Source organism: Candoia aspera, chromosome 1 (assembly GCF_035149785.1).
Source record: "Candoia aspera isolate rCanAsp1 chromosome 1, rCanAsp1.hap2, whole genome shotgun sequence".
In the NCBI taxonomy this organism is placed as follows: domain Eukaryota; kingdom Metazoa; phylum Chordata; class Lepidosauria; order Squamata; family Boidae; genus Candoia; species Candoia aspera.
Genome location: NC_086153.1, coordinates 146,128,805 through 146,149,749, shown reverse-complemented (window position 1 = coordinate 146,149,749; position 20,945 = coordinate 146,128,805). Strand labels below are relative to the sequence as shown.

General features: G+C 41.2%; 1 protein-coding gene across 1 annotated transcript in view; it reads left to right on the top strand.

The window, feature by feature from the left end:
- LDAH (lipid droplet associated hydrolase) overlaps window positions 1-20,945 on the top strand; it is a 554,138-nt gene that overhangs the window by 26,066 nt on the left and 507,127 nt on the right. Inside the window, exon 4 of the mRNA XM_063315097.1 lies at window positions 15,342-15,511. Within this exon, the coding sequence (XP_063171167.1) occupies window positions 15,342-15,511 (170 nt within the window). The remainder of the gene's footprint in view (window positions 1-15,341; window positions 15,512-20,945) is intronic.

Below are 20,945 nucleotides of genomic sequence, written 5' to 3'. Positions count from 1 at the left end.
AAAGGTCAATAGCAACAAATTGGCTGACTTTCTGGCCAATTTCTATTCCACAAGATGCTGTCATGTATACTGACATATTGAATGTTTCATATGGAATGTTAGCAATTAGTACAGTAACTGTTAATTATAGACTTGACACCTCTTTACATCTGCCTAGCTACCTACCTTTAAAGCTCTAATGCTCATACCGAAGTGTTGATCATGGCGTTTGGTCATTCTGCTTAAGAACGAACGATCTATATGTGCTGAATAAACATTAGCAGAATCGTTAAATGTTGCTTTTTCCTCCACACTGCCCAGTATTGACACTTTGACTCATTACGTTTTCCTAAGGGTTAGTCTGCTTGACTGCAGATGCTACTTATGAACAGCTCCTTTTATAACCTCATAAACACTGGCCACTTATTTATATCCCGTAGTTTTGTCCATTACGACTTGCCTATTATTGTTTTTGTTTGTGTCTCTGTTTTATAAGGTTAAAGCAGTTAGAGGATGTTAATGGCATACTTGGATCTAAAAAGGCAAGCTTAAAAAACGAGGGAGGCAATGTTAAAATGCTGTCTTGGCTTTTATTGTAATCAAAGCATGGCTATCCTCGTTTCTTTCTTAAAATAAGCAACCGAAGCTTGCCCACAATGCATTTATTTTTGCAAGATTATAAGGTTTCCCTTAACGTATCTCTTAACATTTGGAACGGCTCTTATTTAATTTGGTTTGAGAATTTGAGTTGCATTTTGTTTGAGTGGTGTAGTGGTGAAGTAATTTACTTTCTTGCTCTTAAGCTTGAAAAAATAGATTTGGAAAGTTTATTTAAATGGCATGTTAGCGCTTCCTCTCAGAGGCTTTTAAAAATACATTGTAGTTCAGAACCCTGGCTATCAAAACAGAAGCTACTGATCATATGCGGATGTCAATAAGCTCATGTTGAGCTGGAGATCAAATGGTTGATTTTTTTATTGAGTTATAGACACTGTGTACATGTATTGGTTTAAACTTAACACATTGGATTTATCTTACTATGTTAAAATTTTATTAGAATCTTTAAAATTAGTTACGTAACACTTTATGTGCCGCTCATAGCCTCACGTTTAAAACTTTGGGTGACTCTCAAGATTGTTGTTATAAGCCACCTTGAACACATTTTCTAATGAAAAGGCAAGACGCAACTAAGTGGAAACCAATGTGGGAAGTCATGGTTGGTGATGATGATGATGATGATGATGATGATTTTAAAAAACAATCTCAAAATTGGAAATGGTCAAATACTAGACTTTGATGGTGGCATACCCAATGAATTTTTTCAAGGATGTAAAATGAGTGTGTTATTTTAAAGCAGTTTTCCATAGGCTTGTATCTGCCAGATATTTTTGACTATAATCCACATTATTACAAGGTTGGGGAAGCCTGTGTGTCATCTTCTCCAATTTATTTGACTAAGAGGATTTTTACTTCCATTTCTAAATCCACTATACAAAGTTAATGTGTGTGTGTGAATTAAATATGTGAAATAAGGAATTGTAATATCCAATTTTGCAAAACTCAAGTTTATGATGTAGAGATGAGCTTAATTTTTCAGAAAACCTTGCTTTGTATTGGACACCTCAAAAAGGCTGAACCTGACTGACTACGATCCAGATAATTGCTTCATCCAGTGTTCTCTGTAGTTGATCCCTCATAACTGTCTCAAAAAACATAGCCAAAAATGATGGTTGGAAACTGGGTGATAGTTTTCTAATGCCTATGGGTCCAGGGAAGACCTCTTAAGGAAAAGGTATACCAGCTTCCTTCAAGGCTGTTTGAAATATTCCTTTCCTTAAAGAAGTATTAACAATCTCATGGATCCAGAGAACTGGGCCATTTGCTCATTTGAGGAACTTTACCAGTCAAATATTGAGCCACAGTGGCTGAGAGAAGTTCTTGCAGTGGGCTCTTTCCCAGAAGGGATTAACTATCCCCAATAAGGCCACTGGACAACAGCACCTACCCCCATTCCTCCATTAAGATACCATTATGGTTTAGCATGTGGTGAATGCAGTAGCTGGTCAGCAACACCTGAAGGCCTATAAATTCCCTATCCCTGCCATATTTTCTTATTCTGCAGCTGTCAAATTGTTTTGGGGATATGATAAAATCATACTTAGCTTTTAGCCTTAATTCAGCCCATAAAATATACCCATTGCTTGGCAAGTTGTGTTCCTGGAGGGCAACCATTTGAATAAGAATGAACACTAGCAATTTGCATTTGTTCTCGCTTTTTCTTTGGACTTCCGTGTATCATCTGAGCCTACAGAAATGGAAGGCAACCATCCCATTCCCAAGATGTATAACTAATCAGGTTGTATCAGCCTCCCAGGGTAAACCAGATAGAAACCACAACCAGATGAGCTAATTCTACTTTATTTTAAAGCTACATTAACAGAATCTTGCAAGTCTGAAGGTATAATTCTTCCCCCTCTCCATTACAGCCTGAGAAACTAGGGAGGATCTCTTCTGAGCCTCTTGCCCTGCCGACTATCCAGCTAGGGCTATGCCCTCTCTTATCTGACCTTTCACTTGGCAGCATCTCTTTGTCCACTCTCCCAAGCTCTTTCCCACATACCATTAAAAGTTGGGAAGGCTGCTTAGGTGAACCATACATATAGAATACTTCCCCATTTAGCAGTTATGTCCCCCATTTTGTTTTACTGTTGAGATGGTGAAATCTCAAATATCAGGTTTTCAGGACTTGGTTGCAGCCTCATGATTAACACTGCAGCTGATTTGGCTCTGATAAAAGCAACAATAACAATTAAATGCAGGTGAAAAAAGTACTGGATATGTTAATGAAATTACATGGTAATTTCTTGAAAAGTCTTTGCGGATAGTTTTCTTAATGCCCCTGTTTTTTAGTCCTCATTAGTTTTCATGGATTCTGTGTAATGCTAACTAGCAAGTATGAATACTTCTGGTGTTGCAGTATAGAGCATGAGCTTCCTGTTTATAAGACCGTTTAATATATGCGATGATTCACTTTCATCGTTCTGCAAGCTATTCGTCAACAGTGAAATATTCCCACATCAATGTGTGAGGGAGGACTGGTTGTTTTCATTTAATGTTTCAGGAACTGCCTCAGCATGGTGGTGCTGCCCATCTTGATGGTTCAGCCTTTGCTGCTCAGTTTGACCCTTCAGGAACTTTAAAGGACATTTGAAAGCATAAACACCCATAATAATTCATTAACACTGATTGGAAATAGGCAAACATTTCATCCCAAGAATTAAAATGGAATATATGAAAGTATACCATTGGAAAGATGCATCAGGTTTTCAGCTGCCCATTTTCTCTTCTGATTTGCTTTGTGTTTGTTTATAATCTCTCATTTACCTGCATGCACACAGACACATGCAAATGTGCATTTGTTATATTTTTATTTCATATATGAGAACTTTTTGGTCCCACAGATGTTGCTGAACTTCAGCTTCCATGATTCCTTGATACTGGCTATGTTAGCTAGAGGTGCCACAGTTATAAGCCAGCAACATGTGAAGGCCCGTAGGTTCTTCACCCTGATTTATCCCATCAACTTACTAAGGGGTTGTTGTTGTTGTTGTTTTGCCATTCAGTTGTGTCCGATTCTTGGTGACTGCCTGAACTAGTCCCTGCAGTTTTCTTGGAAAGATTTCAGTGATGGTTTGCCATTTCCCCCTTCCTAGGGCTGAGAGAGAATGACTGGCCCAAGGTTCCCCAACCGGCTTTCATGCCTAAAATGGGACTAGAACTCACAGACTCCTGGTTTCTATCCCATTGCCTTAACCGCTAGACCAAACTATTTAAAAGAGGTGTACAAAACAGTTTGACTTCAGGATGTTTTATACTCAAAACTTCCCACATTTATAGTTTGAGATGAGTGGTTTCAACTATTCCAGAAGTGTTCTGAAAAGACCTTTTTCATCAGAGTGAAAACATCTTGCAAAACCATTTGCAGAATGGTTGGAACAACCCATTTTGAGCACAAAACATTATGAATTCAAAACATTTTGCGCATGTCTACTAAAATTGTATAAATTGCCTTTGTACATATAGCACTTTCCTTAGGATTGTTAGCAAGAGTAGAAGTAAGTTGAAGACTTCATAAAACCCGTTTGCATAATTTAAGGATTGCAAGCAGAGTAGGATAATGATCCAAGATAACAAGAAAAATCTCCAGCATGTTTCTCCTACATAAATTAAGGGACAAGCATAGAGGTTTAACTCCTCTGGGATAAATTCTCCTTGAACAGATTTTATGTTGGAAGCAGTGCAAATAATACTGAAACACTGCATTTTAAAGCATGAGTGATATTTTATTTGTTTCAAACAACCCTTCACTTCCTAAAAGACATACTTATTCAGCAATCTTAAGCGTGGTTATTACTGTTATCTCTCTAAATACTTGTGCGCAAATAGACCAAGTACATTTTTTTTGCCCCCTTGCTTTACGCTATAATATATTTGTAGATTACTTTAGTATTTTCTATATTAAATTTAATCTTCATTTTGATTTGGTTGCATTTAAAACCACATTCTCTATATTATTCAGCGCATTGTGTTTACCAGTGTATTTTGCCAGTAATTTATGTAACTTTAAATTGTAAAAATAAGTCTGCTGATCTTACTTTAAAAATAATATTTCTTCTCCGTTCCCTTCCCAACAAATAGCCCAGATTTTCTCAAGCAAAAAAACATGGATTGGAACAGCTTTCTTTCTTTTTTCAAGTATTGTAATACTGAGGTACTTCACTGTCCGCATGCCTCTCAACTTTGGGCCTAGGTTTTGTGTGTGTGTGTGTGTATTTTTTATGGATATTTTCAGCCTTTCACTCCATGACATAAGTTGTTCTGTAGCTGATAGCATCACCCATACTGTAATTGGATGCAGATGATATCCTAAGCAAGGGAAGGCTGAAAAAAAGTTCTTTATGAACTTGAATCCTGTGGAAAAGAAACATTTATGTCTTCTGGTGTCCCAGTTTCAGGAGGTTGTGTCACAGTTCACTGAGATGAGCAATACTTTTGTGGAGTTTCAATTTATATTCCTAACTCCCTCCCTGAGAAACAACAATGTGAAGTACCTGAAAAACAGTGAGCTAGAGATTTGACATGGCATTTTGTTTGGGGAGAAGTCCCTAGAAGACAAGTCATGTCCCAATTCATATTCCAGTTGTGGGACTTGAAGGGTATGTAAGATGTCAGCAAGATGCTTACGGAGCTCTGATGCTAAATGAGTAAGAGAAGAGGGCTTAAACTGATTCTGACATTCTGAACATCAACGGCTGTTATTCATGTGTGCTAAAGAGTACAGAACAAACTCTTTCATATCCATTTGCACTAATCCTTACAGAAAGTTAAAACAGTGGGCAGGCTCCAAACTAGGATGCTTTGTGTAATCTCTTTTCTTACCCTGGGTATAGTAACACATTGATATCATTACATTTGTAATTTAAATGTAATTAAATTGGTTAAGTTTCACCCCAATGCTTTCAGTCTTTTCTTTTTTTTCCCTTTCCTTTGGAATGTATCCTTTTGTCTTTTTTTCCCAGTGCAACATTTCCTCTGTTTTAGAAGTCCTCCAACATAGTAGATATTTTGTGAGTTCTGCTCTATTATGCACATAAATTAAACAGGTAGGGCGACAGTATGCAACCTTGACATAATCTTTTCCTGATTTTGAATAAATCAATTGTAGATGAGGTGGTCCAGTGCATCCATCTTTTTAAAGACTGTCCATAATTTGTTGTAGTCTCCACAGTCAAAGTCTTTATTATAAATAGGCAAGCAAAAAAAAAAAATTCCAACTATTTCCCCTCTTCCATTGTCCATGAGATATTTGTCCTGTGATCCCAGGTGTCTCTCCCTCTTCTGAGACAAGTTTTTGCTTCTGTAAAAAAATAAATAAATTGAGAGTTGTTTGTTTTATTTTAACCAAATGACTTTTTAGGGCCTGGCAATTGAGAAAGTGAGAGAAGGGAGGAAAGATAATTTCTAAAGAGATTTCATAGGATAATAAAACAAATTCTTACTGAACTTTTCAGGAGCAAAGCCTTTTTTTTTTCCTTCAATCCAGCTGAATCAAATAAGTCCTCTGGCAAGATAGTTTTGCAATAAGACAACAAAATTGTTTTTTGTAGAGCAGAGGTTTACTTTTGGTTATGTATTAAATAAATGATAATTGACATTGGTATGGCAGCCGCACCCAGACCACCCCCAAATTGCTGGGCTTGGTACTTTGTTATATAATAATTACTTTTACCCACTTACTGAGGAGGACTGTTTGTAAGGTAGGAACTTGAGTACATCGTTCTTTCACCTCACATCACTGTTTTCATAACTGGGCAGCCTATCTTTTCTCTGCCCCACCATTACAGTTAACTGGAACTGTGAATTTAAACAGTAGCATGGAATCTACTCAGGGAATGCACTGGCTTTGGAGAGGAGAATCCAGTACTGTAAAAAGAAAGGTTTAATCTGTGAGCCATTGGTTGCCTACCCATGGTATGCAACTTACCGTAATGTGTGAGCTAAGCCAGTGCTGACTTATGCCCCAAATCTTGGTATAGCAAAGCATAAATTGCCTCTGTCAAAATATCACACTATGATTACACATATGGCATTATGCCAAGGTTTCTCAACCAGGGTTCCATAGAGCCCTAGGGGTTCCCTGGGAGATCACAATTTATTTAAAAAATTACTTCAAATTCGGGCAACTTCACATGAAAGAGGTAAGTTTCATTCTTTAGTTTAAGAACACTGTGAATGCATATATTTTTATTTATTTGTTTGTTTGTTTGTTTATCTAATTTATCCCCGCCCATCTCCTCCTGTCGGAGGACTCTGGGCGGTTTACAACAACCAATTAAAACCATCATAATAAATACGAAAAGTAAAATACAGTAAAAAAATAATATAAATTGAAGTAAAAAATAAAGAATCCAAGTGCTGAAGAATCTAAAACAGTCCAAGTGTGGGAGGAGTGGTCTATAGCAGCCATCCCCATGTAGAACTATTCCCCTCTCCACCCCAAGCAAGGCGGCAGAACCAGGTCTTCAGACTCCACCGAAAGGCCAGGAGCGATGGGGCCAATCTCACCTCTGGGGGCAGCATGTTCCACAGGGTGGGAGCTACTGCAGAGAAGGCCTGCTTCCTGGACCATGCCAGATGAAATTCTTTTACAGACGGGGTCCGTAGCATGCCCTCTCTGCACGATCGGGTGGGACGGGCTGATGTAATGGGGAAGAGGCGGTCCCTCAGGTAACCTGGCCCCATGCCATGTAGGGCTTTAAAAGTGATAACCAACACCTTGAATTGGACCCGGAAGCAAACTGATACCCAATGCAGCTCACGCAGCAGTGGTGTTACATGTGCCCTTCTGGGGGCACCAAAAACAGCTCGCACAGCTGCATTCTGGACCAGCTGAAGCTTCCGGATACTTCTCAAGGGTAGCCGCATGTAGAGCGCATTGCAATAGTCTATATGAGAGATAACAAGGGCATGAGTGACTGTTCGAAGGGCCTCCTGGTCCAGGAAGGGGCATAACTGGTGCACAGCACGTGGCTGCACAAAGGCTCTCCTGGCCATGGCTGCCACCTGCTCTTCAAGCAGGAGCCATGAGTCCAGGAGGACCCCCAAGTTACGCACTGGGTCTGTCTGGGGCAGTGCAACCCCATCCAGAACCAGAGTTGTTAATGTCCTGGATACAGAAGAACCATTAACCCACAGCCACTTGGTCTTACCAGGGTTCAGTTGAAGCCTGTTGTTCCCCATCCAGGCCCACACAGCCCCCAGACACTCGGAGAGGGTAGTCACGGCATCACTTACTTCACCCGGGATGGAGATATGCAATTGAGTATCATCAGCATACTGATGATACCTCATCCCATGGTGACGGATGATCTCGCCCAGCAGTTTCATGTAGATGTTAAAAAGGAGAGGGGAGAGTACTGATCCCTGTGGCACCCCACAAAGAAGGGGCCGCGAGGCCAATCTCTCCTCCTCTATCAACACTGACTGGGATCGGCCCTGGAGGAAGGAGGTGAACCAGCGTAAGATTACGCCACCCACCCCCAACTCCCTGAGCTGCCCCAAAAGGATACCATGGTCGATGGTATCAAAGGCCGCTGAGAGATCAAGGAGTGCGAGGATGGATGCACTGCCTCCATCCCGCTCCCGCCAGAGATCATCCATAAGTGCGACCAATGCCATTTCCATCCCATAACCGGGCCTGAAACCTGACTGAAAGGGGTCTAGATAATCCATTTCCTCCAGGGCCCTCTGGACCTGCAAAGCCACCACTTTCTCAACCACCTTCCCCAGAAAGGGGAGGTGGGAGACTGGACAAAAATTGTCCAGAACAATAGGGTCCAACAATGGCTTCTTGAGGAGGGGGTGTACCAACGCCTCTTTAATGGCCGCTGGAAACACCCCCTCTCCCAAGGATGTATTAACCATCGCATGGACCCAACCACATGTCACCTCCCGGCCTGCTTTTACTAGCCAGGAGGGGCACAGGTCTAGATGGCATGTGGTGGCATTTACTGTCCGTAGGATCCTGTCCACTTCCTCAGGTCCAACAGGATCAAACTGCTCCCAGATAACTGGATAAGCCTGTTCCCCTGGTATCTCTCCAGACCATGCCTCACGCCTGGAGTCCAACTTGGAGCGGATCCGAGCGATTTTGTCCTGCAGATGCTCAGCAAATTCCTCTGCATGGCCCTGTAGGTGGGTCACTGAACCCACCGTCCCCAAAAGGGATCGAGTGATCTTAAACAGGGCCATCAGGCGGCATTCTGAAGACGCAATAAGAGCAGAGAAATATTGATGTTTCGCTGTTTTTATCGCCACAAGGTAGGCCTTAATGGCGGCTTTTGCCTGTGTTCGGTCAAATTCAGTCTTTGTCTTCCTCCAGCGGCACTCTAGGCGTCTCTTAACCCTCTTCAGAACCCTCAACTCCTCCGTAAACCACGGGGAGTGCCGGGTTCGATGAGACAAGAGAGGCCGCACAGGCACAATCCTGTCCAAGGCCCCAGCCACCTCCCTATTCCAGGCTGCAGATAGGGCCTCCACTGGACTGTGCAGCAGATCACCGGGTATAACCCCCAGCTCCCTCTGAAACCCTACCGGGTCCATCAGTCACCGGGGGCGGACCAATCGAATGGGTCCTGCCTCCCTGCGGACGGGGGTGGCATAAGAGAATCTCAGGGCCACCAGGCCATGGTCTGACCATGACAATGGGGACAGATCTAACTCTCCCCTCAGATCACACTGCCACTGCTCTGACAAGAAAACCAAATCTGGGATGTGACCTCTGTCTCGAGTCAGGTCCTGAATTATCTGGGACAGGCCCATGGCTGCCATGGTAGCCATGAACTCCCAAGCTGCCTCTGAGGCACGCCCCAGGGATGGCAGGTTGAAGTCCCACAGAACCATGAGCCTGGGGAACTCCACCGCCAGCCCCGAGACGGCCTCTGGCAGCTCAGGCAGGGAGGTTGCCACGCAGCAGGGAGGTTGGTACAGCAGCAACACTCCCAACTGTTCTCGGGAACCCAACTTGAAGAACAGGGTCTCACAGCCAGCCACTTGTGGAGCAGGGCCCCTGAAGGCCACAAGAGACTCTCGGATGACAACAGCCACCTCTCCTCCCGTGCCCAGGGATCTCGGCTGGTGCCATACTGTAAACCCAGCTGGGCACATTTCCGAAAGGGGCACCCCTCCTTCAGGGCCCAGCCAGATCTCGGTAATACATGCCAGGTCTGCCCCCTCCTCAGTGATCAAGTCACATATGAGGGGGGCCTTGTTATTAACTGACCTGGCATTAAAAAGCAGCAACTGGAAACCAGGGCCCCTATGGATCTGCTGACCAGGGCCTGGGTCTGAGTGCAGACAGCCAGAACATGCCACTGGTAGCAAACACCGGGGGCATCTTCCCCGAAGATGGCCCGCCCTCCGGCTCCCGCCATAACATCCCCTACCCATCACCACCTTAATAATGAGCCCCGCCATGTAGCCCCCAGTGACTCCTGATCCATTAGCCCCCACTCCTGGACCTTGGGAGTCTCTGGCTCTAAGTAGGACTCCCTCCATTCATTCATACATCCTTATTTACAGTCAATCTCCCACAGGCCTACCCGTGAAACGAATATCATAATTTGGTAACTTCTGGCCTATATTTGGGTACAAATGTGCAGGGGTTGCCCAAGGCCTGCAAAATATTTCAAGGGTTCCTCCAGGGTTGAAAGGTTGAGAAAGGCTGGATTAAGCTGATTGCTGCTTCTCCTCTACCATTCATCCCTGAGAAGTGGCAATTTGCAGTGGAAGACAATGGATAGGCACTTAATATTTTCCTGTTGAAATGCTTTGTTTCCAGTCCTGTTCGAAACCCTAGAAGATGGCCACCCGTGAGAACTGAGGGGCTTTTGAATGAAATTGAGCTTGTACAGTATGCTGCCCAGAGTCACTTGATGAAATGGGCGGCTATAGAAATCAAATAAATAAATAAATAAATAGATTAGAAGTGTTAAATACTGTACTAGAGCTATGCAAAACCTCCGCTTCAATCTACAAACAGTGCAGATTGAGCACATAGGAATATCAATGTAGCATTTGGGGCAGTACCTTAAAGCAGCTATATCTTTTCTGGGAACATGGACACCTGCTTTAAAGCGTTGCAGACAGATGCTACATTCATGCTTCTGCAAGTTCTGAAGCAGCCTTTGGAGACTGAATCTGGAGGGCTGCTCAGTCCTAATACATATCCCTCCCACTTCTTTCCTTCCTGTGGTGAATATAATCTTTTCCTAAGTGTGCTTTTCCCAAGAAAGAGCAGTTGTAAGGTTAATGATGCAAATGTTGTAATGTTTGCTTATGTTTTAATTCAGGTGATGATTTACTATTTGCATAAACCAGCATTAAATATAATAGAACTGATTATGTAGCATAGAGGTAGACAGGTGGTAATTACCGGCCAAGAAAGTTAAAATCCATGCAGAGCTATGAATTTATCAGACTGCTTTAGGTAAGTCAGTTTCACCGTGTTTATCATTGTGACTCTCAGAAGCTTTCCCCTTTCCGTAATAGGAAGCTGATTAAATTGGTATATCAGGAATGGGGAACCTTCAGCTGTTGCTGAACTGGAATTCTCAGCATCCCTGCTGAGCAACACTACAGGGTCGTTCTACAGCATATAAGTCTTTATCTGAAGTTATGCCTGCATGATCGTTTGTCTTCAGCCCCCCAGGATTCACTTTAAAGTCCACCTGATCAAGCTTGCCATGCTTTGGCAAAAACCAAACAGTTTTCATGAAGTGCTGTCCACCCTGTGTCAGCAGCCCGTCAAACCATAGTCCCAGAAACCAAATAGTTCCTGTTGACATAATTGCCTAGCTAGTCGTTCTTACATAGTATTCCTCTTTCCAGTCCTCTCTCATGGGTTGGGCGGATGGATAAGAGTATTTGAGGCTTCAAGTTCTTGAGCTTCCATCGTAGAGCTTCAAAATCCATTTGTGGTACAATTGCAGCTGTTCCATGAAGCATAATTTATCCCCATATCATTAGTTAGGTCTGATTGCTCTTAGTAGATACCACATAAAATGAGCTGATGGGTCTGGTTGGCACACACTTGTTTTGATTTTGTAACAGGAGTGAATCATCCATTACCAGCAGTCCTCTCTTTTGTTCTTGTAAGTTGCAGCGGCATATCTGCCCTTCAGAGATCCACTGTATTGTCTTTTGTCCTGCAGTCTTTTTTCCCACCTCTTCTTCTAAACCATGTCTCTTGCTTTTGCTACTTGCTCTTCTCCACTGAGCTCGCTCCTTTGGTAGATGGAGCATTGCTTCCTCTGTGGATCCCTGTTGTAACACCTCCTTTCTTTGATATGATACATTTTCATCCTCTCTTACTTCCTAAATAGGGACGCGGTGGCGCTGCGGGTTAAACCGCTGAGCTGTCGATCGGAAGGTCGGCGGTTCGAAACCGCGCGGCGGGGTGAGCTCCCGTTGCTAGTCCCAGCTCCTGCTCACCTAGCAGTTCGAAAACATGCAAATGTGAGTAGATCAATAGGTACCGCTTTGGCGGGAAGGTAACGGCATTCCGAGTCGTCATGCTGGCCACATGACCCGGAAGTGTCTATGACAACGCCGGCTCCAAGGCTTAGAAACGGAGATGAGCACCGCCCCCTAGAGTCGGACACGACTGGACTTTACGTCAAGGGAAACCTTTACCTTTACCTTACTTCCTGAAGTGTGGCCTCTCATTGCTCAATCAGTTTTCTACAAGAACTGCTACAGGCATGCATGGACAATAGCCTGTGAAGTAGCTGTGCATCCAAAATGCTTTTGGGTCAGCCTTGACTCTAGGCAACTTCATGGGCAGGTCCATGCAATTTTCTTGGCAACATTCTGGAAGTGGTTTGCCATTATCTTCTTCCAGGATGTTTTTCAACTTCCCAGTCTAGGGCTGAGGGGGAGTGACTGACCCAAAGTTACCCAACTGGTTTCTGTGCCTAAGAGAGAACCTGGGTCTGCCTGTTCCTAGTTCAGACCCTTCAGTCACTGTTGCCGAGATGAGGAAAGAAGAATACAACTGTATTCAGAATAGAGGCTATACTATAGGTCAGAAAAATAATTCGAAGATGTGAGTATGTGTGCGTGTTGTGTAATGCTTCAGCAGATTATATCTAATAAAAGCTTTATGGGTTTAAAACAAACGAAAGAAAAGTGGTTTGAGAATTAAGGAGGAATACGGGTAAAAGAGTATGGATTATGCAAAATGTACATGGTCATATAAGACAGAGCTGTCTTAAAAAGCACAGAATAAATCTGAATTGCTCTCTCATTTCCTCCATGCAAACCTACCTAAACAAATTATAGCAGAAGAGATGTTATGAACAACAGAGCAGCACTCCCTGAAATGCTCTGAAAGTGATGCAGTAGAGGTGATAAAGCTCACTGATCAGCAAGTTATGTTGGTACCAGAGAGCCTGTCATACCAGTCAGCCCCTCCCTTCAACTTTGCCCATCTCTGGAAGGAATGCTACAACAAAGTTTGAGGCATTACAAAGCCATAAAGTCCACTGAATCTCAGAATTGCCTTTGAATCTCTCAGAATCTCAATTCAGTTTGATGCCTCAAATAATTTAACAGTTTTGATTTGAAGGAGTTATTCAACTGAAACTCCTTCAGATTAGATTAGTCCTACAAAGCTTCGCATAACCCTAGTAGCTGCTAACCATTGCACAGTACTCTGATTCCATGATATCTGTATTGAAAGATCTGGACTAGCTGCTTGTTATGTACTGGACATACTTTGAGCTTTGGTGTTAATACATAAACCCCTAATATTAAAACATTCTTTCAGGATGATTCTGTGTTCGTCGAAAATAGTTTAAAAAGTTCAATTGTGGCCCTAGCATCTTCAGTTCCAGCAAGGACTCCATCTGTAATTAGGACTCCGTCTGTACTTTATCACCATATCTGTCACCTTTTTCATAAAAATGGAACAGTTGGTGGGACTCGCCTTTGATGAATGTGATCAAGCTGTAGCAACCTACTTGCTGCAGAATGTTTTACTGATGGATGTTCTATATACTTTTCCATACCTTATCTGAAAGATAAATAAAATTGTTGAATGAACAAGGCAAAGGAAAGGCACATGAGAAATGATCATACTCAAAGATATCTTAAGTTTGTGTTACTTGAGAGTTTCATATAATTCAGCACAATACTTTTAATAGGTTGAATTAGATAGTCAGCTCACAACACAATGCTTGGCTATGGACTAGATTAAAAAAAACAACAGAGCAACTTGGCCTAAAAATAGACCTTCATCTGAAAACAGTGCTTTGGCCTTAGGCCTTTGCTAGAGAACTTAACTTTTTATTTTCCATTACCTGTATAATAAGAGTGAAAAAAATAAAAAATGTGATTGGTTAAAAGGTTGCTCTCCTTTTTTTTTTTTTTTTGAGGGGGTAGGGAAGAGGGGATGTACCATGTATTTCTGTCTTTCTCATTCCCCTTTCCAGCTCTTCCATTTTTAATTTAAGAAAGCGTAAATCATGCCAGGATGTTTCTGAGAACAGCTTTACCAACAGTATTAATTGGCTTTCTCAGAGTTTTTTCTGTGGCCATCCCTGGTTTAATTTGTTTAAGATTTGAACAAAAGGCTAAACATTGAACATTAAACAATAAACAGTAGAAGATCCTGTTTTCTTGAAGCAATTATCATTTTATACCCAACAATTACTTTTTTGTGGCATTTTTTTAAAACAACTAATTATATGGGGGCTGTATGAGAGCACACTCAATAACCAGTTCTTCATGTTCTCAGCATGGTGCCAAACACGTTACCATAGACAACCCTGTGCAACATAGCCTCTGAGAAACTCTAAATAGTGACGGTCATCTTGCCTTTACTGTTTCATCTGAGCAATCTATGAAGCAGAATGCTAAACATGATGACTTTCTTTTGTTTTTCTCTCTCCCTCTCATTGTCGACTGAATTTGAACCTGGATCTTAGCTTGATATTCTGCTATTTATATCACACCAGATGTAGTCTGTCAAAGTGGAGTGAAGGTTTGTCATATGTAAAAGAAGAGAATACCAGGATTAGATTTTTAAAAGCATTTTTTTCTTCTAATAAACTTTATGTCATGGGAAAAAGGACACAGAGTGGGAGAAGACATTTGAAATTATATTTTACAGTGAATATCTCCAAGACCATGAGTATTTTATTTAATAAATAAAATAAAATAAAATAAAAAAAATACTCATGGTCTTGGAGATATTCACTGTAAAATATAATTGTTATTAATTTTTAATAAATTTATATAACCGCCCATCTCACATATGTTTTGGCTCATCTCTGATGGTGACACTATTGCAACATTGGCCATGTACCCTGCAGCCCTTGGAAGTTGAACATTTAAAAAAAAATGAGGAATGTAGACTCTGGCCACAAGAAAATTGGCCACCCTTGCTTTAAAACAGATGGTTCTCAACTAAGTGTATATCTGTCACAGGTGGGATTCAGAAGTAGTAGCTTTTAAAATGTGTATGCATTGTAGTCTGTCTTTGGTTAATTGTACTGTACTGTGCATTTAAATAAGTTTTAATTAGTGCTGCTGTTTTATTTGTGGTACCCTATTTATTACAAATAATTGAACAACATTAAATAATTAACAAAGGAAAGTCTAGGAGTCATCTCAGAGTAATTTCTGGATTATTTTTGAAAGCAGTTGTAAAGAGCTACAGTGAATGCAATGAATCACTTCAAAGCAAAGGTTTTCACTTCAAAGCAAAAATTTTATTATTATTATTTTTTGGTTGTTTATAGAGATGGTTTCGAATGAAACAGATGATGTTTTTGGGCTTCACGGGCAAGTTGAACACAAGTTGAACTTCCTCCGAAAGAATGTGCCAAAAGATGTCAAGCTCATACTTATTGGACATTCAATTGGCTGTTATATTGCTCTTAAAATTATGAAGCATGCACCAGAACTGGAGGTATGTCGGAGATGTATAAATGTGCTCAACTTTTTCTCTCCCCTATTCCCCCACCCCAAACTGATTGTATTTGTATAACGATAATCTTAATTCTCCGTCACAGAAGATGGACCTGACAGGAAAGGGTTAAGACATTTGGCAAAAATGATGTTTTTTTCTGTCTTTCTATCTGGGAGATTCCAGACATCTGTCCTTTCACTTTCTCTGTACTTGTGTTATAGACTATGTAAAGTCAGTCACTTATCTGTAGCACTGGAGACCATGATTCCTTCATCAAAATTAGCTCAAAAGATTATTATTAAACTGTTGAATACATGTTGCTTTTAATTAGCACTCCTGGTAGGACTGGAATTGGGCAAATTGATGATGAAGAATAGGAAAAATTGAACATTCTAACTTCCTCTACATTTTTTGCAAGCTGCCGGAGTCACTGTGAGTGAGTTGGGCACCATATAGATCGAATAAATAAATAAATAAGACTCTCAGACTTGTAGAGAAGGGATTTCACTAAGCGTCACAGTAACAGGAAGTAGAGAAAGTTAGACTGTCACAAGGAAAGGAATTCAATGGCTCCCCCAAAGAGGAGGAGGTGTGTGGTGGTGATGGGTGACTCCCTACTGAGAAGAATTGCCAGCAGTCTGCAGATCAGACATGCTATCCAGGCAGGTATGTTGTCTCCTAGGTGTGAAGATCCAAGATGTGACAGAGGAGTTGACCCAAGAAATCGAATCTACTTACCACTATCTCTTTCTTTTGTTTCATGTTAGAACAAATGACACTGCCAGAAAGAGCCTGGGAAGAATATTGAAAGACTATGAGTAGATAGGCAGGAAGGCAAAAGAACTTGGGGCATAGGCGGTGTTTTCGTACATATTTCCAATTTGGAAGACATCTTGCTAAGGTTATCTAGAGGGCTTTAAACTAAATTTGGAGGGGGAGGATGTCATCCCTTCAAGGTAGACCAGACTAGGAAACCAAAGTCATGCAGGCCAAAACTACTTTTTATTATAAAGATACAGTAACAGAATCTTGCAAAACTGAATGCACTTCCTCCCTCCCTCCCTTTTTCTTTGTGAGCACTAGGGAGGGTCTTGCCTGAGATGTTTCCTCAGGTTAAAGTTTTGCCCCAGACTCAGGTTTCTTTTATCTGACCGTTGTCTTGGTAGCAGCTTTTTGTCCTGTCCCTCTAGGCCAGTGTTTCTTAAAGTGTGGTCCTAGGACCCCTGGGGGTCCCCCAATACCTTCTCAGGAGTCCACAAAATCAAAATTATTTGCTAGTCAATGTTGAAAAATAATACAATATTAAAATCCCATCAAGCAATCATGAGAAGCGGCAGTGAACGTGTCAGTTTTAATTTTTAATACAGTAAATATTAATAAATATAACCCATACAAACAAAAGCTCTTTTGGGATCCTCCATAATTTTTAAAAGTGGAAAGGGGTCCTGAGAGAAAAAAGTTTAAGAAACGCTGCTCTAGGCCATTCCCTCTGGCTATTACAGAGGGAGACCATTACTTAGAACCACCCCCAAAACATAAGAGAGAGAGCTGATTATCATCAGGCTAAGGGGAAAAAGGCAGGATTCCATGGATAGAAATCCTGAAGGAAAAATAGTTCAGAAGAGTTGGCAAATCCTGAAAAGTGAGATCATTAAGGCCCAAGTGCAATCAATACCAAAGAGGAAACAAACAAAAAAATGGGGGGGAGACACTGATGAGATTGGCATGGTTGCATGAAGAACACCCTGATAAACTGAGAAGCAAAAAGGACAAATTTAAAAAATGGGAAGAGAGGCATATAGCAAAAGCAAGAACATCAGGGAATTACCTGAATATGAGAAGATGGGATCAGGAAAAGGCTCAGCATGAGTTAAGGCTTGCTATGAATGCCAACAATAACAACAAAGGGTTATTGGGAATCTCTGGAACAACAAGGAAATGGGCAGCCTGCTGGTTAGAGAAGATGGCAAGATGGCAATGGGCAGCAGGGAGAAAGTTGATTCACTTTATTCCTACTTTGCATCTCTCTTTTCATAGAAGAAAATAGTCTGATTTGTCCAAAGTGGCACTCTGGGGAACAGAAGAGAAATTCAGATAAAAATAGGTAAGGAATTAGTGCCTGTTGCTCTGAATGAATTCAAGTCTTCTGGACCAGATGAATTACATCCCAGAGTGTTCAAAGTGAATGTCATCTCAGAGCCACTGACTGAAATCTTTGAGAAATCCTGGAGCATAGGAGAAGTGCCAGAAGACTGGAGAAGAGCCAACATTGTTCCAGTGTTTTTTAAAAAGGGGAAAAATCCAGACCCAGGAAACTACAGATCAATCAATACCTGAAAAAATCCTAGAAAAGATAAGCAGTGGGTTTGCAAGCACTTTAGAAATGAACAAAGAGATTACCAGAAGCCAGCATGGATTTGTTAAAAAAACAAAGGTGGGGCCCAATAAATGTTATTGCTGTTTTTGACAATGTGACTAGATTAGCAGACCAAGGGAATGGTGTGGATACAGTGCACTTAGACTTCAGTAAGGCTTTTGATAAACTAGACAACAACTTCCTTCTTGATAAACTGAAACAATGTTGGATGGATGGTCCCACTACCAGATAGATTCACAGTTGGTTGAACAACTGCAGCCAACATGTGGCCCTTAATGGGTCTATGTCCTCAAGGAGGGAGGTATGCAGTGGCTCAGTATTACCTCAGTACTCTTTAGTATCTTCATAAATGACTTAGATGAGAGAATAGAAGGGGCACTGATAAAATTTGCAGATGACACAAAGCATGGGGGGGCACAGGGGGCTGGGTTCCTAAAACCCAGAAGACAGGCTCAAAGTTCAGAAGGATCTTGACAGACTTGAACATTGGGCCCCATCCAACAAAATGTTCAGTAGTGAGGTATGTAAGGTTCTGCACTTAGGCAGGGAAACCCAGATGTACAGGTACAAAAAAGCAGTATCTGGCTTAGCAGTAGTACTTGTGAGAAGGATCTGAATTTCTTGGTAGATCACAGATTAAACATGAGCCAGCAGTGTGCTACAGCTGCCAAAGAGACAACACAGTTTTGGGCTGCATCAACAGATGTAATGCGTCAAGGTCATGGGAAGTGATAGTCCCACTCTATGCTTCACTGGTCAGACCACGCTTAGAATACTGTGCCCTGTTCTGGACACCACAGTAAGAAAGGACACTGAAGAACAGGAAAGAGAGCAGAGAAGAGCGACAAAGTTGATATGAGTCTTGGAAGCTAAATCCTACAAAGAGTGGTTAAAGGAACTTGGTATGTTTAGCAGAAAAGAAGGCTAAGGGGAGATATGATAGCAGCGTTCCAATACATGAAGGGATGTTATGGGGAAGAGGGTGTGGGTTTATTCTCCAGAGTACCCAAGTGGGTTTATTCTCCAGAGTACCCAAAGGTAGGACAAGAACCAATGGGTAGAAGCTTTACAGTGAGGAATCTGCACTTGAATTAAGGAGGAATTTCCTGAGAGAGAGCTATCAAGCAATGGAACAGCATGACTCCTGAAGTTGTAGGTGTTCCATTACTGGAGTTTCCAAGAAAAAAATGGACAGCTATTTGTCTGGGATAGTATGAGGATTCTAACACTGGACAGGGAGTTGGTCTTGAAGACCTGCAAGGTTCCTTCCAACCCTATGATTCTAACTTTTTTAGGATGTTCTTTATTTCCAGTCCATGTGTCCTACTGTACAACAGAGGTCTCCCAGGAAGAATTTTTACAAATTCATTTGCCAAACAGATGGCACTAGATTGGAGGCAAGATGGAATATAAATAACTCAGAAAGAAAGGATGTAGATATTAGTTGAACATTTATTCTGTTTATGGCTAATGATCATTCATTAAAATAAATAGTGTCATCTTGTTCTTTCTGTTGGCTTCAGCAAATACTTTACAACAATAAAAAAGAAGCATTTAAGTGTATAGGTATGTATGAATTTATTCCTGTAAATTGTTCTCTTGTTGATTAAAAGCTTCCTTTTCTTTAACGGAATCTACAAATTTATAGATTACACATTAGCCTGTACTCCACCTCCCTGGGATTAATATGACCTAACATGAAAGCTCAAATACCAACTCCCTCTCCTTTATTTACTTATTTATTTTTGAGGAGGGGAGATAATACACTGCATTGTATTTGTAATTTATGTAATTCTAATACTAAGGGATCTAGGGAAAGACAGTTTATTTTATTCTAATAGTCATCTGGTTTCAATTATATTTGATTTGTTGAATTGCCTTTTTTCCCCCTCCATGTGGCCCCATGGATGTTGCCAGCAGAGTAATGATTTGTCAGTGGGTTGAAACTATAGGTATGTTTAGGATGCTTTGGGAGAGAACAATGTGCTTGAAGTTAAATTATGACAAGCTGCATTTAAGGTGGTTCAACAATAGAAAATATTTGCGCCAGCCAGTTTGTAGCACAACTTCTGTTCCTTTGCCCAAAATAAGTTAGCTGCTATATTTTATGACATATGAAGTGTGATAATAAGAAACTTATGTTTCCATCTCTTCTCTTATTTTTACTGGAATATTTCATTCCCAGGAGAATTCAAGTACCTAAGTGTAGTTTAGTAGCTGGCCGTGCATCAGTGTGTGTGTGTTGATGACTACTTTCCGTATTTGCTGTGGGATTCTGGCTTTTGGTTTAAAATGTATAGCTTTTTAAAGGGGTTTTCAATGCTATGTGTTCTTGCTTTGAACTATCTGGTTGTTATTTTAGTAGTTCCCTTATTTTTTTTCATTCAAAGTGCACCTATTAAGATTTTATTTGAAGGTATTTTTAAAAACTGGAAAACCAGAATGCATCTTTGGGCTGTGTGGGAGGAACCTGGACCAGGATTCAAAATGAATGCACTGGGAATTGTGATCACACCAGCTGACCCCCTCACCCGCCTCCACTGACCTGATGTTTGCATAGCTTTGAACTGAGCAGGCACACCAAGTTACCACCATGTGTAGCTTCAGTTATGTAAACTCTCTCCTTCAGCCCTGCAGCTTGGAGATGCACAGCTGGAGTCAATACGTATGATAGATTGTGCCTAGAGGCTTTCCTGGGCTCAAGAAGACTTGAGACGGTGTTTGCTTGAACACTTAACATACCTTTTTTCATACAGGTATACATTATTTTATTGCTTTAGTATGGGGCGGGGGGGGGGGGAGAAGAGGGAGAGAGAAGGAAAAAAACCCCACAGAAATTTATAAAGGGAAAAGGAGAAAAAACATGTTACATATTATTCAGCCTAATTTTTAAACAGATTGTTACATCTTGACCACGCGAAATAGTATTGATTGGTTTCCCCATTACATTGATAGAGAGCCAACTAATAAGCAGAAAGTAACACACATCAGTCATGCTGGACTGTAAATCTGTGTTTGCACTGTCTTTCCAGCAGTAAAAAGTTATCCTTTGTACTG